General features: G+C 36.6%; 2 protein-coding genes across 2 annotated transcripts in view; one reads left to right on the top strand and one right to left on the bottom strand.

Annotated features, from left to right (window-relative positions):
• LOC146994443 (uncharacterized) overlaps positions 1-23,625 on the bottom strand; it is a 103,536-nt gene that overhangs the window by 28,261 nt on the left and 51,650 nt on the right. Inside the window, exon 3 of the mRNA XM_085827336.1 lies at positions 23,342-23,518. Within this exon, the coding sequence (XP_085683462.1) occupies positions 23,342-23,518 (177 nt within the window). The remainder of the gene's footprint in view (positions 1-23,341; positions 23,519-23,625) is intronic.
• On the top strand, positions 18,435-22,714 carry LOC146994444 (uncharacterized). The gene is made up of 3 exons (XM_085826512.1): positions 18,435-18,677; positions 19,316-19,473; positions 22,246-22,714. Exons 1-3 carry the CDS (start codon positions 18,435-18,437, stop codon positions 22,712-22,714), a joined length of 870 nt encoding a protein of 289 aa, XP_085682638.1.

The following is a 23,625-nucleotide window of genomic DNA, read 5'->3' on the forward strand; positions in this document are numbered from 1 at the left end:
AAAGAATCAGTAAATAAAACCGTAGATTAAATTAAGTGCCGGAGAACTGCTCCGGGTCTTTTTTTGTTAGCTTCGCTATTATAATCATAGTTTAGTCTTGGGATGGAACTGTTGTTAATTTTTTCTATGTTATTGAAGAATTTCTGTGCTATTTTAGCTATATGTATGCTAATACTTTCAATCTTTAATTCGTTCTGTATAGCCTCGTTCCTGAAGAACCAGGGACTGTTAGATATGATCCTCAGCAAGACATTTTGGCTTTGCTGAATTTTAAGCATGTGGGTTTTGCACACATAACCCCAGACTGGGCAGGCATAAGTGATAATGGGTCGCAGCATGGATCTATATACATGAAGTTTATTTTGTATAGATAAAACGGAGTTTCGGGCAATTAGGGGGTTGAGTAAGGCTTTAGTACCCCGAAACTTGTTCAAAACAAATGTTATGTGTGGGGCCCAAGTGAGTTTTTGGTCTAAAATGACTCCGAGATATTTGGCTTGCTTGGCCCAGGGAATACTGATGTCATACATTTTGAGGGTGGTACTTAAGTCGAAGATCCTTTTCTTCGTGAAATAGACATTCGTCTCCTGACTTCCGAGCGTGAAGGTGCTCCGTCCCCTCGCTCGTCTCGTGGAGTTACTAGGACTAACACGTGGCAGCTTTGGTATCGACGAAGCAATTGTGCCATATTTGCTTATCGCACAGAATCACTCTGTGCAAATAATTTCTTGTGATTAACAAGAAATTTCTTAGAATTTTGGTCGTTCTGCAACCAGAGTACCCTCCAAGCTTGCGTGTCGGCGCTTGACAGAGGCACTGGTTGTATTCATCGGAGATTCCGCCTATTGCACACCCGGCGCGGTGCGGGCAAAGTGGCTCTTCGATTTTTTGTTTTTTTTTCTCCTGTTCCTGCGGTCGATACTCTCTTTGAGTATTACATGATACACAATGACAGATCATTTTAAGAATTCTGCTGCAATTCCACCAGATATCAGCCCAGAAAAGAATAGAGAAAAAATGTCGCACTCACCACCTAGCTCACCAATTTCAAAGATCATTGCTTATCCGGAAGAAAGAAAAAAGCTATTCCAAAATGAAGTAGAAACTGATCAGTTCATCACGTATCTGGAAAAACAATTACACATCCTCTCCATTGTTGAGGAATGCGCTAGAGTCTCTGCACTAGCTCAAGACATATTAACTAGTGAAACAATTACTTATCATGTTTCACATAGACTGAAACACTTCCTAATATGCATCTTAAACAAAACACGTGTATTAGAAGAAAACCAAGCAATTACTGAAATTGAATATCGTGACCAAAAAATTAAAGAATTAGAACAAAAAGTCGACCACTTAATGAACGCCTTACATGGAGAACCATATAAGGAGCAACGTAAAAGACATAGGCGCCGTTCTTCGGCTTCTACAAACTCCGACACAGAACAACTTGAACCTGCCATTAAAACCGCTAACAGATACAGTGGACTAGAAACAGAAATGAGCGAAATTAATATAAACAACAATGAGGAAAAAATGGATAATGAAAGTGAGGGTACACATAATCCGGCGGCCCCTGAGCCCTTGAACAGTAGAAAAATCAGAGTCCCGCCAATTATTATAGATGATGTCCCTCAAGCTGATAAATTCCTGGCTGAGCTTAGTGTTCAAACAGGGAAAACAATTACAGGCCAATTAAAAGGCACCAAATTGCATGTGACTCTCCCTGATGCAGATGCTCACAGATATGTGAGAGAAGTCATTAAGGAGAAAAAGTTAAAATCACACACTTACCAACTTCAAGATGAAAAGGTTTTAAAAATTGTCATACGAGGACTTCCTGTTACTATGGACCATCAGTACATAGTACAAGAATTAAGAAATCAAGGATATGGAGCTACCTATATATCTAATCTTAGAAATAGACGTGAGAACAAACCAATGCCGCTCTTTCTAGTGCATTTGCCAAGAAACGAGCAAAACAAAACCATTTACAACCTCACTTACATTGGCTATCTCAGAGTTACCGTAGAGGCACTTAAAAGAAAACCAGGACCTCCACAGTGCTATAGGTGCCAGGGGTTCTTCCACAACTCATTATTATGTACAAGAGAATGGGTGTGTGTGAGATGTGGGGGCCCACATCGATCGACGTCCGGCGAATGTAAACTAAAACCAGAAGAACCTGCAAGGTGCTGTCACTGCGGGGGACCACATCCTGCGTCCTTTTCCGGTTGCCCGGCTATACCAAAGACGAAAAGGAAAACTGACAATTTCATCCCAAGCCAGCCGCCTGCCAATAACCCCTGGACAAGCAATTCAGAAAATTTCCCGCCACTCACAGAACCAGCTGCTGCAGCCCAGACAGAAACCTCAGAGACAATGCAAAGCTCTGATGACCTCTTCAGTCTCCAATCGCTAAAAGTCATATGGAATGACATCAAAAACGGAATAAAAACAATCAAACAAAAAACTTCAATATTTGACAAAATAGAAATAATAGTGGACATTATTGAAAAAATCACTAGTCACATTTAACTCTCCAGCAGCAAATAATAACAGATACTACAGCATTCTCACTTGGAATGCCAATGGACTTTACTCCAGAAAAGATGAATTAAGCGATCTCATATTAGAATTCGAGCCGGATGTTATTTTAGTGCAGGAAACTCATCTCAAGCCAGCCAGGACGGTCCTCTTTCCAAATTACTTTGCCTACAGATGTGATAGACTCTCAGGACGAGGCGGCGGGGTCCTCACGTATGTTAAAAGCAGTATCTCACACTTCCACAAGCCAGTGCTCACAAACAGCTTTGAAAACGTCAACGTCATTATCACAATTGACAATACCTCATTTGCAATTACCAATATTTACATACCACCCACAAATCACCTTAACATTACAGAACTCAATAGCCTGATCACTATACACCCCAAATCAATAGCAGGAGGTGACTATAATGCAAAGCACCCTAGCTGGAATCCTGGACGAGCAAACAGAAACGGCAACTTACTTTTTGATCTCATTAATCAAAATCATTACTCACTGATAGCACCAGAAGAACCCACGCATTTCTCCCTAAACAGATCTACAATTATTGATTTCTTCATCGCAAGGGATTTTCCATACCAGCATGAAATTACCTCAATCCCAGCACTTTCTTCAGATCACAATCCAGTATTACTGAAAATTTTTACAAATGCTAGCCCTCCTTCACTACTACGCTCAATTGGTGTTACAAACTGGCCCAAATTTACTAATATTATTTCCAGTACAGTCCCAGGCAACCCCCTCATTAATAATAAAGAGGATATTGATAAGGAAATTGAACAATTCACCAATCAGATCAAAGCAGCCATTAATGACGCTACTAATACATTCTATGTCAACAGACGTTTCCAACCCCTTCCACGCAACATAAGGGAGCAGATTATCATAAAAAATAGAGTACGCAAATTCTGGCAAAACACACGAGACCCTCAGGCCAAACGCAGACTAAATTCACTCCAAAACAGTATAAAAAGAGCAATCAAGGAGTACAAAAGCAGCAAATGGACAAATTTTCTAAATACACTATCCACTGAAGATAACTCACTGTACGACATCTCTCGTAAACTTAAAAACTCTTATAAGCAAATCCCCCCCTTACATGGACCGTCGGGAATGGTTTACTCTGATCTTGACAAAGCCAACACAATAGCAGATGTCATTCAAGACTCTTTTACACCAAATCCAGTCCCTTATGACAATGATCATATTGATCACGTCAACACAGTGGTTGATAGCTATCTTGGCATTCCAGCTCCACTAAATTTCACCTTTCTTGCCACACCAACACTTGTTGCACAATTTATCAGTGCACTTAAAAATAAGAAAGCCTCTGGCCAAGACAGGATCCCAAATAAGGCATTAAAAAATCTCCCCATAAATGGAATTACATACATTACTAAACTCATCAATGCCATTATCAAATACTCACATTTCCCATCAGCCTGGAAAAATGCATCTATCATAGTATTCCCAAAACCCAAACAGAATAATACATTTCCACAGAACTACAGGCCAATAAGCCTGCTTAGCAGCCTATCTAAAATCACGGAAAAAATTATTTTGTATTTCATTCACAAAAACATTCCAGTCAGCCATTACACACCCTCAGAACAGTTTGGTTTTCGTCATTCACACAGCACTACACATCAGCTTCTAAGAGTCATCAATTACATTACAGATGGTTACAATGCCAAAATCCCCACAGGAGCAATTTTCTTAGACGTGTCAAAAGCATTTGACAGAGTATGGCATAAAGGACTCATCTACAAACTTATCAAGTTGGACTTCCCAGATCATCTTATTCGACTTATAGCTGCATATCTTAGTAATCGCACATTTACCATCAAAATTCGCAATACGCACTCCTCCATACGACCCATTACAGCTGGCGTCCCCCAGGGAGCAGTTCTTTCCCCCCTACTCTATAATATCTATACATATGACATACCCAAAGATGACACTATCACACTAGCACTGTTCGCCGATGATACGGCCATTCTCACGAGGGCAATACATACAAATCACATTCGACTTCAATTACAGCATTACCTCATAGCACTCGAGCACTGGTTCACACTTTGGAGAATAGCAATCAACACAAATAAATCAAAAGCAATCATCTTTCGTAAAGGTACCTCGAATTACACCCCAGCACCACCCCAAATTTTTGATGATGATATAGAATGGGTCTCCGAGGTGAAATACCTAGGGATCACTCTGGATAGCAAACTCACCTTTAGGCAACACTTCAGTGCTGTCACAGAAAAATTTAAAATGACAGCGGCCACTATGCGGCCTCTCTTAGGCAGACACAGTGTACTTTCCATATCCAACAAAGTCATACTTTACAAAATGATACTCAGACCTGCTCTACTCTATGCCTGCCCTATATGGGGACAAGCGGCAAAAATGCACATCAAAAAACTACAAATTCTTCAAAACAAAATGCTTCGTGAAATTGTAAATGCACCTTGGTTTATCCCAAATAACACCATTCACACAGATCTCAATATCAATACCATTGCAGAATATATACCCAAACTCTCCACCAACTTCTTTCAATCAGTCCAATTTCATCATAATCCAGAAATATCAAACCTTCGATATACTCCAATCCCTGTTGAAAAACACAGGTACCCAGCACATATACTTGCCCCATAACACAGGCTTTAATACTGACACCGTCACTACAGCTACCACTATACAAAAGCACTACATTACCTTTCACGTCACTGCTAGACTACTGTGGCCCCGCCACCACCGCCTCGCCGGTTGAAGAACGGCTCACCTCAATTCTATGCTCAAACACCAGTCTCGGACAGCTCATTAACGAACTCTAACTCCTGATATTTTTAATATGAAACATAGTAAAAGAGCGCTTCGCGCTCTGACACTATTACAAAGCATATGATCTTCTCTCTCTCTCTCGTGAAATAGACAGCTTCCGACTTTTCAACGTTGATCTTGATTTTCCACTTAATCATCCAGGACTCTAGTGCATGGATGTGTTCTTGTAATGCCTGTACGACTGCGGCCATAGACGCAGCTTGATAGAGGATCGCAGTGTCGTCTGCATAGAGTGCCAGTGTTGTGAGAGGGTGGTGAGGGATGTCGTTCGTATAAATAGAAAATAGTGTGGGCGAAAGCAAACTTCCTTGCGGCTGACAATTGAAAGGAGGCGTCAGTAGTGCGAAGAGGGGGTGACAGCATGACATCACAAGTCCATTTAAACACACAGACGAAGCTCAGAACCAGGAGAGGCAAAGACAGGGTGAAAATCAGACTTGTTCTGTTGTTCATGATAGGTACATGTCATAATAAAGTTATACAAATATGCTGAAACAAATACAATTTATTAGAATAATAAAATACATACAAATAAAAAGAAAAGAGTATAAAATAAAATACGGCAAAAAGTCTATATACATATATACAGCGACGTTGCACTCGTGATAAAGTTATGTAGGGAAGTTCGAATCTCGAGCGGTGAAGGCCGCAAGCGGTCGAATACATGCGTCTTCTGCAAAAATCTGGTAATCAAATACTTTGAAGTGTTTCATATGAGGACAATTTTTTGCTTTTTCAAAGAATTTTCTATTAGTTTTATGAAGGAACTCTTCAACTCTGTCTATACGTAGGTCTCTATGTAAGGTCTCATTTGAAACATAAAAGTGTGCATTAGTAATTATTCTGAGAAGTTTGTTTTGCGTAATTTGGAGTTTTTTCATGTCACTTTGAGTGTAGGTCGCCCAGGCAGGTGATGCGTAACAGAAAATTGGTCTGATAATTGCAGTATAGATGTGTCGTTTCCGTTTGAGATCAAGTCTAGAGTTTTTAAATATTAGAGGGAGGAGATTTTTTAATAGTATAGGAGGTCTTCCATTTAATACTGTGAATATGGTCTTTCCAGGTAAATCTGTGATTCAAAACTATTCCAAGATAAGTAGCCTTTTTAACAAGTGGCACTTCTTCATTAAAGATATTAATTTTTCTGTCCAATGGGATTCTGGAATGTTTTTTACCGATGATTATCAATTGGGATTTTTGTCCGTTAATCGCAATTCTCCACTTAGCGCACCATTCTTCTATGGCTGGAATTTTTTCTTGAAGTTTTACTATGCGACTTCACGGCAAGGGCGGTATCATCTGCATAACATCCGAGGTACGTATTGAGATCGGAACTATTGGGTAGATCATAAACATAAAAGGTATACAAAATTGGGCCAAGAATAGATCCTAATAATAACAAAAGAGTTTAAGAAACAACCTGATATAAATATATTGGTGATTAAAAATATTTAATTTGAATACAGGCTGAATTGAAATTAAGATGTAGGCAAGTTTATTATTATTATTATTATTGTGCACTTATGTGTAAGAAATGTATTTTAATTATTCCATTTTTAATGTATGGAGGGATGAATAGGGTGTGAAAATCGAAGATTATTTGCTATAGCAAATAAACACGCCAGGATAAATGTTATATAGAAATCTTAGGAGTGTAAGGGATTATAAGAGTGCTATTTAGATAATACTGAATATATATGCACCTCTGCTGACATCTGAAGTGAATCAGTATAAGTTAAGTGACTTTAAGAGAATGTGATATGTCTATTTAAAAGTATAAGGATGTGATATTAAGAAATTTGGAGAATTTTAGGGTAATTAAATATGAATTTCTTGATTTAAATATTTTTATGTATAGTTTTGCTTGTGTTATGTAATTTAAGCTGAAAATCACGATCATATATTTCTGATGGAATGTCAAAGTTCATTTGTATTAAAAATATGCATGAGCAATGAAAATAAATAGGAAATTACTTTTTAATTATGTTATTACCATTGTTTTAGCAATTATGCCTTCATGTGTTCTAGTCAACAAGATTTATTTAATGCAGACAATACAACACAAAAATATTGAAATACCTTGTTTTACAACATTTATTTCCCTTAATTAACTAATATAATATACCTTTTTTCATTTTCTAATGCTTTCCTTTAAGAAAAGGATGTAATATTTACAATTATTTTTAGCATTTGTACGAATTCTGTGCATAAAATAAACATTTGCTTTAACAAAATGCTTAATCAGAAGTATGTTATTATAATTAGGACATATAAAAAAATAATTTTGCTTTTTTGACGTTTCGGCCCATTTAATTCATATAATTAATTCGTACCTCACTAATAGATCTTTTTCTGTACGAGTTAATTCTTTCATTTCGGCACCCCGTCCTATACTAAGCGGCGTCCCCCAAGGGTCACTTTTAGGCCCAATTTTGTTCAACATTTTCATAAATGACATACCAAAATCACCTAGTATCACTCTTGCACTCTATGCAGATGATACGGCCATCCTAGCTCAACACAAACGCCTCGAAAACTTGGTCCAAACCATTCAGAGTTATCTCTCTAGCCTTGAACACTGGCTCATCACTTGGAAAATCAAAATTAATGTTGCTAAATGTGCTGCTATGATATTCAAACGTAGCCCCCTCCCGTACCCTTCCATTAATATTAAATTCTTTGATGACTATGTTCCCTGGTCAAATTCTTACAAGTACCTAGGAGTTGTACTTGATTCAAAATTAACCTGGCGCCTTCACATTGAAAATGTTCTCAACAAAGCGAAAGGTTGCTAGAGCCCAACTTTACCCATTTTTAGCTCGAAAGAGCAATCTGTCAATTAAAAACAAAATCCTTCTCTATACATCCATTATAAGACCTGTCTTTATGTATGCATGTACAATCTGGGGTACTGCTGCAAAAACTCATGTGAAAAAACTTCAATCTTTTCAAAGTAAAACCTTACGTATGGCCCTGAATGCAGCCTGGTACGTCCGTACAGATGTGATTCATTCGGACCTATATATTAAACCTGTGGATTATCTTATCAAAAAGCTTAGTCAAAATTTATTCCTCAAAATTGAACAGATTGATAACCGAGCACTTCAGCAGATTCCAGCATACGATCCTGCTATTCGCAGCTCACAGAAGAGACCAAGAGCTGTGATTGGCCGAGAGTTCGGCATCTACCCCCCATTCAAAAGGGCAAGACACGCCCTCTCAACATCAGTTCCAGCTCCCGCGCCACATAGGAAGGACGTCTCTTCAGCGAGCTGCCATATAATTGCTTATTTCATCCTCTGCTACTACTATCAAGATCTTCAAGCAAAGTTATCAATCTGTTTACTTAAGAATCACATCTCCCGCAGATTTCAAATCTGCCTATGAATATTTTCATCGGGATCTCAATAATTATTTGCACTCCCTAACACAAGCCACATGCCAATGAGCCTATTAATCGTAAAATCTTTCCTATCCACTTTTTGCTTTAGTGTTTGTACTGTGTATAAAAAAATTATAAAAAACCAAAAAAAGTATAAAATATAAAATACAAAAAAAATTTTAAAAACCTAAAAACTTATAAAAAAAATTATGAAACTTAAGTTTTTATTTTTTTCATCTCTATCCCTAAACTTTCTCGAGCCTGTGGCTCCCTCTAATGTGCATCAAGTAAATCACTTATGCCAAATTTTTCTTATTTCTGCTCGCTTTTAGTAATTCTGATGTGGAGGTAGATGGTTTTGAACCATAGGAACTCCGAAATTTTTAAATCATTGGCATTGGCATTCATTACCAAAAGCATCTCGACTGGGAATGCCGCAACTCGAATTATAATGGACACATAGTGCATGATTTTGTGTGTAATTACCCTGTCTTTCTGCATGTGCCTGATGAGCCTACCTATAGGCCAAATATACTCAACCATCGGCCTGACATTCTGGATATTTTTATTACGACGTTCAATATTCCTATGGCTATTACGGTAACATGTGACATGTCTTCTGATCATGTACCTGTGCTTGCTTACCTTGGAGTGGAAAATGCTAAGAACCTACCGCCAATTAAGCATACTGATTGGAATCTTTATCATAATACTTTGATGACCACTGATTTTAATTGTGACTCGTTACAAAGCACTACGGATATTGAACGTGCTATAACAGACTTTACTTCGTACCTGCATTCTGCTAAGTCCCTAGCTACGACTGTGGTTGACCGTGTCAGACATGAGCACACGCTTCCTGCCAATATTGGCGAAATAATCTGCTTTCGAAATCATCTCCGAAAGGAATTTAATTTCACCTGGGATCCTGCTATCAAAACTCAAATTAACAGGCTTAATAGGAAGATCAAGCAAAAGATTCAGGACCATCGTTCTAGCTTATGGCAGGATAAGATGGAAAAGATCAAAGACGAACCTGGCGTCATACAAGGACACTAAAACGCCCCTGCTCTTCCAAAAAACCGCTTAAATGCGATAACGGATTTGCTTACTTTCTAAACAGTTCATTACAAATTCCTTCCCCTCAGATCATAGTTCGGACATTCAAGTTCATTACCTTAACGATCAATGGCTGCACTCCCCTTCTACGGAACCTTCTATCAAACTAACCACGCCGCACGAAGTGCAGAACATTATTAAGGGACTTAAATTAAAGAAAGCTCCAGGAAAGGACAAGATCACGAACCAGATGCTGAAAAACATGCCTTTTAAGACCGTATGCAAATTAACAGGCATTCTCAATGCATGTTTGTGTCAAAATTATTTCCCGCTTTTCTGGAAGCAAGCAAGCATCCTGATGATTCCTAAGCCAGGGAAAACACAGGATTACCCGGCAAACTTTAGACCCATCAGCCTGCTGTCCTCCATAAGCAAGATCCTGGAACGTATTATTTATCTCAGAATGCAAGGAAACTTGGACTTTCTCGTTGATCACCAGCACGGTTTCCGGAAAGGACTTTCGACCACAACGCAGTTAGTCAGGTTCACGGAGTTCATCGGCGCGGCTATGCACAACAGAATGAGTGTTGCTATCCTGATGCTAGACGTGGCAAAGGCTTTTGACTGCGTCTGGCATCCAGGGCTAATCTATAAGCTAATTCATCTCGGTTTCCCCAGAAATCTGATACTCATTATCAAGTCCTTCCTTGAAAATAGAACTTACACCGTTGGAGTTGGAAAAGCAACTTCATGTGTCAAAAATATTTACGCAGGTATTCCTCAAGGGTCAATTTTAAGCCCGCTTTTTTACATCATCTATACCAACGATTTCCCTTGCTTTTCTGAGGATACAAATGTTCTCGCAGCCAGCTACGCTGATGATACAGCGATAGCCACCAAGTCTCTAAACCCAGAGTATGTCTTGTCAAGAATTCAGGCCAAAATCCCTGCTATTGAGGGGTGGTGCAGTCGCTGGAAAACGTGCATTCAGCCAGAAAAGTCCAAGATTCTACTCATTCGAAATCGCAGACAGAGGAAACGGGTCAGAACTGAGGTTAAACCTTTTGGCAAAATCATCCCTACAGTTGATAAAGCTAATTACCTGGGAGTTACCCTTAACAAGAACTACAATTGGAAAGATCATATGCTTAGAGTAAGCGGAAAAGCACACGGGATCATTTTCAGGCTTTTCCCTCTCCTAAAGAATGAAAACCTCCCCCTCAGACTGAAAAAGAGGATTTATGAAACTGTAATCCGACCCATTCTCACGTATTCTTCCCCAGCCTGGGCAAACTACAAAGCACGCGAAATTAGCAAACTCCAAGTGCTCCAAAATAAGGTGCTAAGAATCATCACAAAAGCTCCTTACTATGTTCGGAATAGGACTCTCCACTCCGACTTGAAAATAGATACTATTCAGGATTACCTCAGCAGAATAAACAACAACGTTTTTAATAACATTATCAATGTGAATCCCGCTAATTTCACGGACGTTCTTATCTACAAAATCCTGACTGAAGACAGAAACCTCCGCCCATTCGCCGCCCACCTCTTGAGTTCAGAATTCTTTCAAGCAGCATCGATCGGGGTCAGTTTCTGGGAGGGTGACCTCCCACGTGACTGGCTCCGACGAATGAACAGTTAGTATTCGGGGTATCTTACACAGGTCATCCGAAGTTTCTTTCTCCGGCCCCTGCTTGGCGGATTCCATCCAAGATGTAGCAGTACAGGAGCAAAGTGCTTCTTTTTCTCTCTCCAGCACACTTCTACCTCCACGAGAGAAAATTTCTTTCAGGTTTCTACTCTGTCAGGCCCCACATGGGATCACATCAGGAAGAGCAGGACTTTAATTTCCTGCTGAAAGCCAGTATAACCACAAAGTTCCAAAGTTCATTACCAAAAAACATGTAGCAGACGCGGCGACGCATGTGTCTTATCACCCAGATGCCGCCACTACCAGCAACCAAAGCCACGTTTTTCGTTTCAGGCCTACCTTTTAATATTAACCGCTTCCCTTACACATTTTTTTGAAAAAAATTGCAAATAATCATAACATTTTTTTATTTTATTATTAAATACTAGGAAACGAAACAAAACAAAATATATAGGTTTTTAAGTTGAATTTTTAATTTTTTACAGGTGTGAAAGCATTTAGTTTTTCTATTAGTTTACTATCCCGAGTTATCTCGGGCAAATAAAAAAAATTAAATATTAGTCGTAGTATGAGAGTTTTTGAAACAAGGGACAACACAAAGTGATATCTAACATTCTATACACTGGTATCTGGTCTCTTTTCTTACTGGTTTACCCCTGGAATCTCTTTTGCGGGAGCACAGAGGACACTGTCTCATACGATTTGATTTTTTTTTGAAGTAGCAAGAATAACATCTGGAAAATGCCTTGAGGTTATAATCACTATCTGAAAAATCATCGCTTTCGCTATCTTGCATTATCGCCATTATTTTACTTTTTTCAACGCAACTATCATTCTTTATACATTACTAATCCACAAGCCGACGTATACTAGACAATAGGGAAAACACGTGACCAGTCCCGCCAAAAGAACCGCGAAACCATCAAAACTTGGCGAATTGCCAATAAAAGATGAATATTTCCTTTCGTTTCCTCCAAGCCGAGTGAAACCGTGATAAAACAAATCGTACTGACAAATTCTGCTTTGCCCGAGTTTTCTCGGGATAATAATTAACTGCAATATATACGAACCCGGGATAACTCGGGATAATCTGGCAAGCGGTTAAAGAACTTTGATCACAAACCAACCTACCGCATCTCTCAGCAACCATTTTCTAGACCTCATAATTAACCTATTCTTCGAAATCAAAATCGAGTCAATGGCTAGGCGGCAATTAGTAGCCAACCGCTACTTTAACCGTCTCTGTTGGTAAATTGCCCTAAGGCGTTGGTACTTAAGTTTTTAATTAAGGCGATATACGCCGCGCCAACTAGGCGAAACTTGGCAACGTTATAAGAAATTTTAGGTAGACTTTATACAAGACATAAACTAGTGGCGAAAAAGAAAGAACTTTTTTTGTGTAAAATGAAGCTATATTGTAGTGAAAATTTTGAACAAACAATTGTCAATTTCGGCAAATATCGGTTTTTGTTCCTTAGCAGCAAGCAAGAAGTAAGCATAATCAATGTATATTATAAAAGTAAGTGTGCAATGTGCGTACCGCTAAAACTCAGAAACGAGTCACGGTACGATCAAAGGAGTTATATGGCATTTCAGTCCAGTATGTCCCATCCCTGAAGAATATTCCCGTTTTTACCTGAACGGCGGGCTTTTAAAGATATAAGAGCTGGACGTTTCGCCCTCTAGAAAGAGCTAAAACAGTACCTAAAACATTCGAGGGCATTCTACAACGTTCCAGAACATTTCGGAACATTCTGGTATGTTGTACGATGTTCATGAATAGTCTGGAACGTTCAGGAAAACCCCAGGCCTTGTCGAACATTCCAGAACACTATCGAGTACTGTAAAATGCTCTGGAACATTGTGGTCCATCTAACGCCTTTCATGGATGGGTGAGGCAACACATTGGTAAGGGAATATAAAGCCCGATCCGTCGTGAAGTGAACGTCGTGAAGTGAAGTCACTTATCAGTGAAGTGCAGTGAGTGAATAAAAACAAACAGTGAAGTGTGATTAATCGAAGCGATACAGTGATAATCTAAATCGAAAATAATGTGTGTAAAGTGTACTAAGTGTATTTCGTAATAAAAAGCAGATATGAAAGTTGAACGTTTGGTTGAAGAGTAAAAGAGGAGGAGATCTCGCCTGTTCTGAAGCAAAAAGGTGAAAACAAAAGGAACAGCGAAAAATCTCAACATTCGAAGAGCGCAAACCATATTTACATTCCCAACAAATGAGAATGGGCACCGTAAGAAGCAGAGAAACGGAAGAACAAAGAAATGAACGAATCAAAAATTGCGACACAATCTTATAATAAAAGACTTGGAACGCTAGCCACCCATGAAAACATTATCGTACGAGAAGCGCGGACAAAGGCAAGAAAACAGTGCAACATAATAAATGAATCATTCCGCTACGACCTTGCGAGAGAATATAACAAACACAAGCACGTCCTAATCGGAATAATGGATAACATCTGCCAATTGTGCACAGCGAAAAAATTCAGTAGAGATACACCCAGAATTTGTAGCATGTATGAAAAGATTCGATTATCTTCTCTGGAAGCCCTCCGCAAGAATTTCTACAATACATTACTGGTGTAACTTCAGAATCAAAACACTTTCTCCAAAATATAAAAGAGTACATAGCGTACTGCCAAATGAATGTTTTCGGTGTTTTTTTGATCAACAGTAACAAAGATTTATGTTTTTTACATTCAAGGACAAATCTATCACAAAATGTGATCCTTACTACCGCTACCCAACGAAAACTATAAATTTCTGCAAGTATATTACATCGGAAATGACGAAAAAGAAATTGATCAATGATGCACAAACATCAATGTACTGAGACGAGAAATAATCCAAGATGTACAGAGCATATTACACAAATACAGCCAACTCATTCACATATTCAAAACAGCACTATACCGAACGATTTCTGATTATTATAAAGTTATAATGTTAAATTCCCCAAGAATTAAGGCCAGATGTGGAATCTTTAAGGATCGAAACATGGATTTCGATCATAAGCAAGAAAAGGATTTTAAAATTTTGTAACTGATAAAAGGACGAAACTGAAGACGTAGAAGATTTTTAATGTTACTTCAACAACGGAATATCTTTTTTGATGTCAAGATGAAAATTTCTTAAAGGTTTTATAAAAGACCACGCGAGAAAATACTCTGTCAGTGGCAACTCCTCTCAAATAATTGAGTTATTAGCAAACAATAACTTAGAATAAACTTAGAGAGCAAGAATAACATAATACTGTGAATTTTTACTTAAGCAGAGCCAAGATACGTGACTTGGGATGGGGAGGAAAGTGCTTCCGGTGAAGATTAGTGCTGAAATCAGATTCACCGTTGATTATAAGAATGTAAAAGAAGGAAAAGAAACTGTCACATTCTGTTTCGAAAGTGAACTGGGTGCCTGCATCAATCGAATTTATAATAGATAAAACCTGGCATAAATCTTCTAAATTAAGATTAAAAGAGTGAATGCTTGTACTACGTAGCGAATCCAGAGACGATAACCGAGTTTTTCAAACAAGTTGACCTGAAAATGAGGCATATAAATGTCAGCAAATACTAGACTGAAAGGATTACCTATAACTAACATTTCAGTTTGCCGATAATATTCTTTTGGGAAACAAGACTTTAGTAAGATGTATTAACATTTCAATTTCAATATATGTGAAAAGGAATTCTCGAAGCCTAGTTTCAAGTCTATATAGTGTTCTTTCGATTGGAACACTAGTAAACAGTGATTTAACATCAAATGAAAGGCATAATGGAGAATAAGGAAGAAATATCTCTCAGTATACCGACAACTTCAAAAGAATATTTTACAGTGCGTATAAGATTAGAGCCTAAAAGAAAAAATGGGGTAACTAATTATATGTCGAAAATATATAATGTGCTTTCAAAGTGAAACCTATACGCTGAAAAGGAATATTCACTTTTGTGGACTTTTGAGACAACATAAAATCTGGCACAGTTAGCAATAGGTCAAGAAAGTGATTTTTTAAACTGAGTATAAGAGAAGATTTGGCAGCTGGTTTAAATTTCGAGAGGTCAGATTTGAAAAACTTGAGACATCAAGCAATAGGGGCCTTCATTAGCAGATTGATGGAATAACGAAACTGATATATCAAGTCCCATACAGTACTTAACACATTGTATACTGTTGCTTTTATGTAAACTAAAAAGAAAAAAAAAAGGAAACTTTCTAAGTTCTTGTAGAAATTTTCCAAGTGGACAAAATTTAAGAATCCGCGAAGACAACCTAGCCTCTCTCTGTTATTTACAAAACGTTTTCTAATCTAGAAAATGATACGTTTCTATTTAAATAATAATAAACTTTTTCATCACTTACCATTTCATATTTCATGGGATTTCGATTCTCAATAAGTTCCTAATCTTAGAGGAGAATTGCTAGAAATTATCCTCATGATGGATTTTAGTAGTTCATCGGTTAATCGAGTTTTTTTTTTTTTTTTTTTTGCTTCTTAATTTTCCACTGTTCTCGTATAAATATTGCCAAACAAAACAATTAATGTTAGCCTAAAAATTTTAATTGAGGTTTTTTATTTATTGACATTAGCACATATAAAAGAACCAAAACCTGCATCTTTAAACCTTTGATTAAGACATATATCGCACTATAAATTTATTACCTCCAGTTTTAGATATTGTTACGCTATTTCCTTCCTTCCTTCACTTCCCGTTCGTACGGGGTTCGTGCAGATTTGGAGGGAATAATGACAACACTTGATGAAGTATAGAAACACACTTTATTTACCAATATTAATCAGGACAGCTCCAAAGTCGCATTTTAGAGTTGTCGAAGATCTATTATAAACTCGCTGGAAGAATCAGCGACACAGCCTTCAGGTTACCAGGCTATAACGGGGCAGACAGCTTCATTGCAAAGCACCACAGTACAGATCCCGACTCTGCTTGGTCGTTGTCGGAGCTCCACGTTCTCTTGAGACTTTCCGCGCTACAACACGAGAGGCACTCGAGGAAACACAAGAGTCCAGCTCCCAACTCTTCGGTTCAGTCGTTCCTGGAGCTCAACACACTCTCTCGACAACGCAATACACTGAGGCTCTTTCGATGTACTCGACCACCCACTCGGCAGTCACTGCCCGGCTGTCAACTCGATCGACTCCGCACGGATTAACTAGATGAGACACTGACGACTAATTGGCTGACCCTCCGCGTCCAGCAGGGATTATATAGCTTTCGGCTTGTGTTCGAGAACATTCTGGACTAAACCGGTAAGAATTCGTTCCAGAAGGTTCTCCATCCCTCTATGGCATATCGCCAATTTTTCTCCAAATGGGCGATTTCTCACCGAATGTGGCAACCTTGCCATTTTATGGCAACCTTAAACCTACTTTGTGGGGAAGCTATCTTACCACGTCTGGACATTTCGTAACACTGTCCCCTCCCAAGGACGGAACGTCCCAGTCGGCAACTCTAAACCTACTTTGCGAAGAAGCTGTCTTATCACGCCTTGACATTTCGTAACACTGTGCCCTGCCAAGGACTGCATGTCTCGGGCAGTACAACACTTGGTCAGAAGCCAAATTCGATACAATCAAAACGTTCTAAAATAGATCAATAAAATAAGTAAAGAAACAATTATTCACACTATGTAAAAGGTATATACACAAATTAATCACATCACAAATTTAAACTATAGAAATTGAAGTTCAGAATGAATTCAGTCTCAGTCTATTCATTAAGTTATACACGGTTAAATAATTTTCCACTGCAGTTCTCAGATGCATTTCTGTTTTGCATATCACATTATCAGTCTGAAGATTAATTTCTTTCAGACTTTTCATTTGCAGGAATCTCTGAGACAGTTTGTTCACCATTCTGTAGTTTGTTCGCATCATGTGTACAGTTCACCTAGATACTTTTAGCAGATGGTACATGCTTATTTACCTCTATTTCCTGAAAGCCAGTTCCGATGTTTGCACCAGGGTCGTGAATATAATTCGATCCTTTACAAGCAGAAGTAACCAGGTTTTTCTGCACAACCTGCACTATAAGGCACACACCCAGTTTGCGAAGTGGGTGAATTTTCTTGCAATATTGGAGGGCATTGCTTAAGCTGCACATCAGCTCCTCCCATCCCTGCATCACATGCACTTTCAGATGGTTCAACGCTTACTGCCTGCGACTTCGTAACTGCACTATCAGTTTCGACGAACTTAACAGTCGCACTTTCACTTTCTTCCACTTCACTCGAGAATCAAAAGCTTCTTTCCCGTCTTCCATTTCTTCGTATTTTCTTTACTACCATCAGATGCTTCATCCTTTGATTCTTCTGACGCCACTTCTCTCATTTCCACCACCGTTTTCTATGGTTCCAGTTTCTTCCGTAAGCTCCGCTTTCACCCGCTGGATTTGCTCTCACACCATTTCTCAGCCAACATCTATTTCTTCTCGTCGGACTTTCTTTTTTTCCAATCCGCCTTTCATATCTTTCTGTCCAGCGATAACGATACGTTGAAAATGAAAATGAAAATCGTCCTTTCAAAGCTAGGTCTTAACTACAAACGAGTTTTACGTATAGTTCATATGAGGCCGAAGGCCGTTCGCTTTTAGTTAAATAATCAAAGGTGCATTAGCACCCCGCCCGCAGGCGAGAGAGTCGTGGTCGTGAAGGCAAATGCCTCGAAGTCAGGCGAGACGTTTCTTCTCCTCTGTAAAGGCCCGTTTACAATAGCGGAACTTTGGTCCCAAGAAGCGTAAGCTAACGTCCTAAGAAACGTAACCTAAGTCGAGCGGTTAATCTTCAAAGGGAATTGACGTAAACCCAAGAGATGGAAAATTTTAACTCCGAACCTATGAGATGAAAGCTTTGGCCAATCACAGACGTACAAACTATCACGAGGGTTTTGTTGATGCTTTAAGCGAAAAACATGGCGGAAGATTTGACTACGTCTGACTGCAAATTAATTGCAGAAGTACAACAACATCCGATTTTATGGGATAATAGAAAAAAAGAATATCGAATGAAAAGAGGACAAGACGTTGCTTGGCTACTAGTTGCCGAAAGACTGAACCGAGATGGTATGTATCCATTTATTTATTTTTTTGCTCCTTTCAGATTGCAATGTGCTCTCTTTTATTCTAGTTCTCTTTCGACTAACGCAATTGTTCAAGTACAAAACAGGTTTATTAACGATTACACGATAAAAATTTGTTGACATATATTAAATTATAGCATTTTGGAACATTTCTGAAAAATCTGAGTTTTATAAAATTTAAATAAGCTCAGTAGATGGATTTTTTTAAAATTAAAGTTTATTAACTGCTTTAAACTGTATCTAAATGTACACTGTTCTATGAAAATTATATGCAGCAACCTTCAATTATATATATTTAAAATTTTTCCCAAATTATAGCAATTCAAATGATTACATAATTTCAGCTATTGTCTTTACATTAGTTTGCTCTTCTTTTTTGCAACATGTTACTAAAGGCTTATGAGAAGAAGAAAGTAAAAGTAGTAAGTGTGAAGATCAACAGTAGTAAAAATTTGATTAAAGTTTTCCTCCTCAATTTTCAGAAATACATTTTCTTCATTTCTCATGCAAATGTTTATTCCGAAATACATAAAAAATCCCTAAATATATAAATATCCATATATAAAAATATATAAGATCCATATTTCATTTTCGTATGGATACATTTTGAATCTCATATAATTAATATAATTGCATAAAGTATTAATAATTAAACAGTAATTAATTACAGTGGTTGAATTAAAATTTCGGCTATATTTTTTTTAATTTCACAGTTGAAGAGGTTACTTACCGGTGGGTGGCAGAATCTGCGTAAGCAATATAGCCGAAGAAAAACAAAATGCAAAAGTGGAGCTAGTGCAGAGTCTGCAGAGCAGCAATGGCATCTGATGCCCCAAATGTCATTTTTGGATCCATGTATCCGCCATCGAAGGTAAATATTCAGAACCAAATTATTTAGTTATGTTAAATATAAAATGATAAATTTTCATATTAACAAAATACAATCTTACTTGTTAGTAGTCTGTAATATTATAAAGCATAAATGGATTATTTGGAGTTATCCTAGGTTGACTAGCAATCAAAAATTGTAACTTTATTGATATAAATTTATTAAATATGTTAGATAGTCACATATGTGGATATAAACCAATTTACTTAAGAAATTCCTCCCCTTAGGCAGATAGACCTTATATGCTTTGCCGTAACTCAAATTCTATCCAAATATTTATGCTCTGGAAAACAAAAACTTCTACACAATTTTTTTTTACCATTTATTGCCTCATCACTCGTTATGAATGGTTTAACACCTTGTAAATGTGTTATAATAAAACTGTATTACACATTATAGTTTTTTTCTAACGTGTTTGGGCCAACTGAAGTTCTTACCCATAAAAAATGTTGTAGAAACTTTGCTGTTCTGTACTTTTTTAATCTTCCCAATTAAAAATAGGCCAATATTTTTGCAATGTAAACTTATTAACAAAGTACAGCATATGCATAATATAAACAAAGCACTTGCTCTTTCCTTTGAAAGCTGAGTTTCTAAATATTTTAATGAGGACTCGTCTGTATATATATTTTTTTCTTTTTGTGGCCAATTTCTTTTTATAGTTTATCCCTCTATAGTTGATGCACATATTTCTGTACTCACACAGCTCAAAACTGATGTGTTACTGACCATTTTGATGTTCAGAAGTTAGTGTTTGAGATTATGCATACCTGCTTTAATTTTATGAAGTTACTTTGCACTTAACACATAAAGCCTGGGATTAATTATCATAATATATACCATCAGATCAAGGAGTTGTGCTTAAATTATTACATTAATTCATAATGAAAATAAATACAAAAATATATATGAAACTGAATTAAAAAATGAAGTTGTAATACTTTATTACTGAATTAACTGTTAAAATCTTTCATGGCATGAAATTTTTCAAAACAGTCTCCAAAGTATAGTGATCTTTTTTTATTTATAGAATGTGAAATGTGTAAGCCAAGATTAGATAAAATTTGTCTTAAACTGTAAGATACAAAAAATTTGATAAAATTCTCTTGTGATTGTGTTTCTATAAAAAGAAATAAGAGTTATTAGTGGCTCAATATTTTCATTTATTATGTAAGGGCTTTGTATGCATATTCAAAATTTTTTCAATGAAGGCAAGAGATTCTTCTTTTTCATCTAAAATATTGATTTCTTTATAATTACTATATATACTATATACTTTATAATTACTATACTCTTTATAAGTCATTTAAAGTAATCTCTATTTAGGGCATACTACATTATTGTTACTGTCAAAAACACTACTGTCATCACAACTGTTAAATTGCAGCCTCCAATAGTAATATTTACATCCATGTTATTTAACTCATAATCCCGCTGATCTTCACTACTATAAATTTGATTTTCTATGGCATTAATATAAATAAATGTTACATTATAAATAACATTTATTTGGATTAATGAGAAGGATGAAACTGTTTGTGCTGAGATGACAGATTGTCATAATTTTAATCTGAGATGCGATTCTACGTCCAATAATCTGTTCCATTTTTTCGTCTTAATGTCTACAAATACAGTCAAATACCGAAAATCTGCGTTGCCTCTCAGAATATAAGCATTCAGTTTATATTCTGAGTTTCTTGGTTTCGGAAACCGCAACATTGAGTACGAAATATCGAAGAAAAAATACATACCGAATAATGACGTCATAATAACTGAATAATAATGAGTCATAATGGAAATACAAAATTATTGACATAAAAAGTTTAAGAAAAAAGGTAAGTTTTTTTCCTTCTAATCTGCATCGAGGTAAAAAAGCAGACGATTCACTCTTTGTTCAAGTTCAATAGACGATTCACTCTTTGTTCAAGTTCATGATTCACGTTGTTGTATTTTCTGAGCTTTGTTATTTCACGAGATTGTTTAGTGCTGCCTTTTTTTTATCCAGATATTTTGTGGATAAATTAAGAATGTTTTAAATTTCAGCCCTTGTTAATACAATGACAGATTTAATGCATATAATAAATTATTGCAGTAATGTATGTAATTTAATTAAATGTATCTAATACACCTTATTTATTTTGACCATACTTCGGAAAATAAATTATTCATGTCATTTTGCCTTCTCCATATTTGTACGATAAAATTATTAGTGAGTAAATATGACAATTTGGTTGTATATTGCAGTACAAAAGATTCAAAGAATGAGGATGATTTCACCCCTCCCCATATTTGATAAAATATTATTTTAATTAAAAGCAAAATGTGATCCAGCACTGCTCCAAGAATGTAATGACTAGGAATTACCCCATACAACTGGATGTAACAAACTGTATTTTTTTAGAAATTATTCTTGCAAATATTAATAAACACAAAAGATTATGTAAGAAAAGAATCCAATGGGATGTTATAATTCAAATTAACAAAAAAAGCTTTTTAGTTGCAGGTAATCACACTGAAGCAAGAAGACTCTTGGTTTACATTATTTTTCATGCTAAATTTTAAGATCTATTTAAATTGTCTGCAGTTCATAAGTAATAGAAATTAAAAAATGAGCTATTTAATGCAGTAACAAATAAGATTCTAAATTTGCTTATTTCACTACCTAATTACTTTATATCACAAAATAATCATTAATGTATTAAAAATATTTTTCATATGCATTTGATTTTTTTTCCTTGTTTTCCTTCTAAACAGGACACAGACAAACTTTCAAGGAAACAAAGAATTCGAGGAGCTTAATTTCACAGTAGAATCTGTTGTCTCCGAGTCTTCAGATAATATTGAATATCCGACAGAACCTGAATATGTGGAGCCATCTGCTATTCACGTTATGCCCTCATGTGAATCACCTTTATCACCTGCATTAAGCTCCAGACAAATCTTAGATAACACTAATTCAAATAATAATGATGAAAATACTCCTAGAGGGAAGAAAAGAAAAAAGAGAGAAACAATTGAAAGTTCATTGCTTTCTGTTATTGATGAAACAAATAAATATTTAAAAAATCACCATCGATGTGAAAATGATGATGATGATGATGATAAACTATTTTTATTGAGTCTCCATAGTGATATGAAAAAAATGACTGATGAAAAAAATTGGAAACGAAAATACAATTTTTACAAATTATGGCAAGAAATAAATAAAATTATTTGTACATAACACTAATCAGTTGTTTTATTGTTTTATTTACATATTTCATAAATATTTTCAAAAAATAAATTTACACAATAAATGCTTTCCTTTCTTGCCATGGTACTGCTCCTTCTGCAGAAAAATATTCACAAAAATTATCTCGAACTGCAGATGCAGCACGGGATGAATTATTGGCCCCTAGACGGCCAAGAGGTTGCCATGTAAATTCTTCTGTTCTCCACATACCTTCTTTAATGGTGGCATTTGAAAGAAGAGAATCAGCAAAGTTCACTAGACAGTATTTCTTAGCTGCCTTTCCCAATTCATTTTTCATTAAGTAATTATGAAGGCAACAGCATGCCAAAACTACTTTATTAGCATGCTCTGGGTTCAGGGCAATTTCAGTACGAAGTACTCTCCACCTAGACGCCAATATGCCGAAAGCATTTTCAACGCACCTCCTTGCTCGAGAAAGTCTGTAATTAAAAATTTTTCTTTCATTCGACAGAAATTTGCCAGGATAAGGGCATAAAATATTTTTCCTGAGTGGAAAAGCCTCATCTCCAACAAATACAAAAGGCAAAACTCGATGACTATTTAATAATGGTGTTGGATTTGGAAATGAAAACAAAGTTTCACTAACCAAAGCTTTACCTAGTGAACAGTTACTGAAAATTCCACCATCACTGATGTGTCCATAGTTGCCTGAATCAACATAAAGGAAAGTGTAACTAGCATCTGCCACTGCCATTAGGACTATGCTGTTATAGCCCTTATAATTATAATATGTTGATTCAGCTGACGGTGGAGCTTGTATTCTGATATGCTTACCTACAAGAAAAAAAAAAAAGCAACAATTATTAATTGCCTAAAGAAAAATAATATACATTTTAATGATAAAAATTAATATAAATACTTTTTCCAATAATAAATTCAGT

Source organism: Stegodyphus dumicola, chromosome 11 (genome assembly GCF_044657685.1).
Source record: "Stegodyphus dumicola isolate Sdum_Otavi_A_Nest chromosome 11, ASM4465768v1".
Lineage (NCBI taxonomy): Eukaryota > Metazoa > Arthropoda > Arachnida > Araneae > Eresidae > Stegodyphus > Stegodyphus dumicola.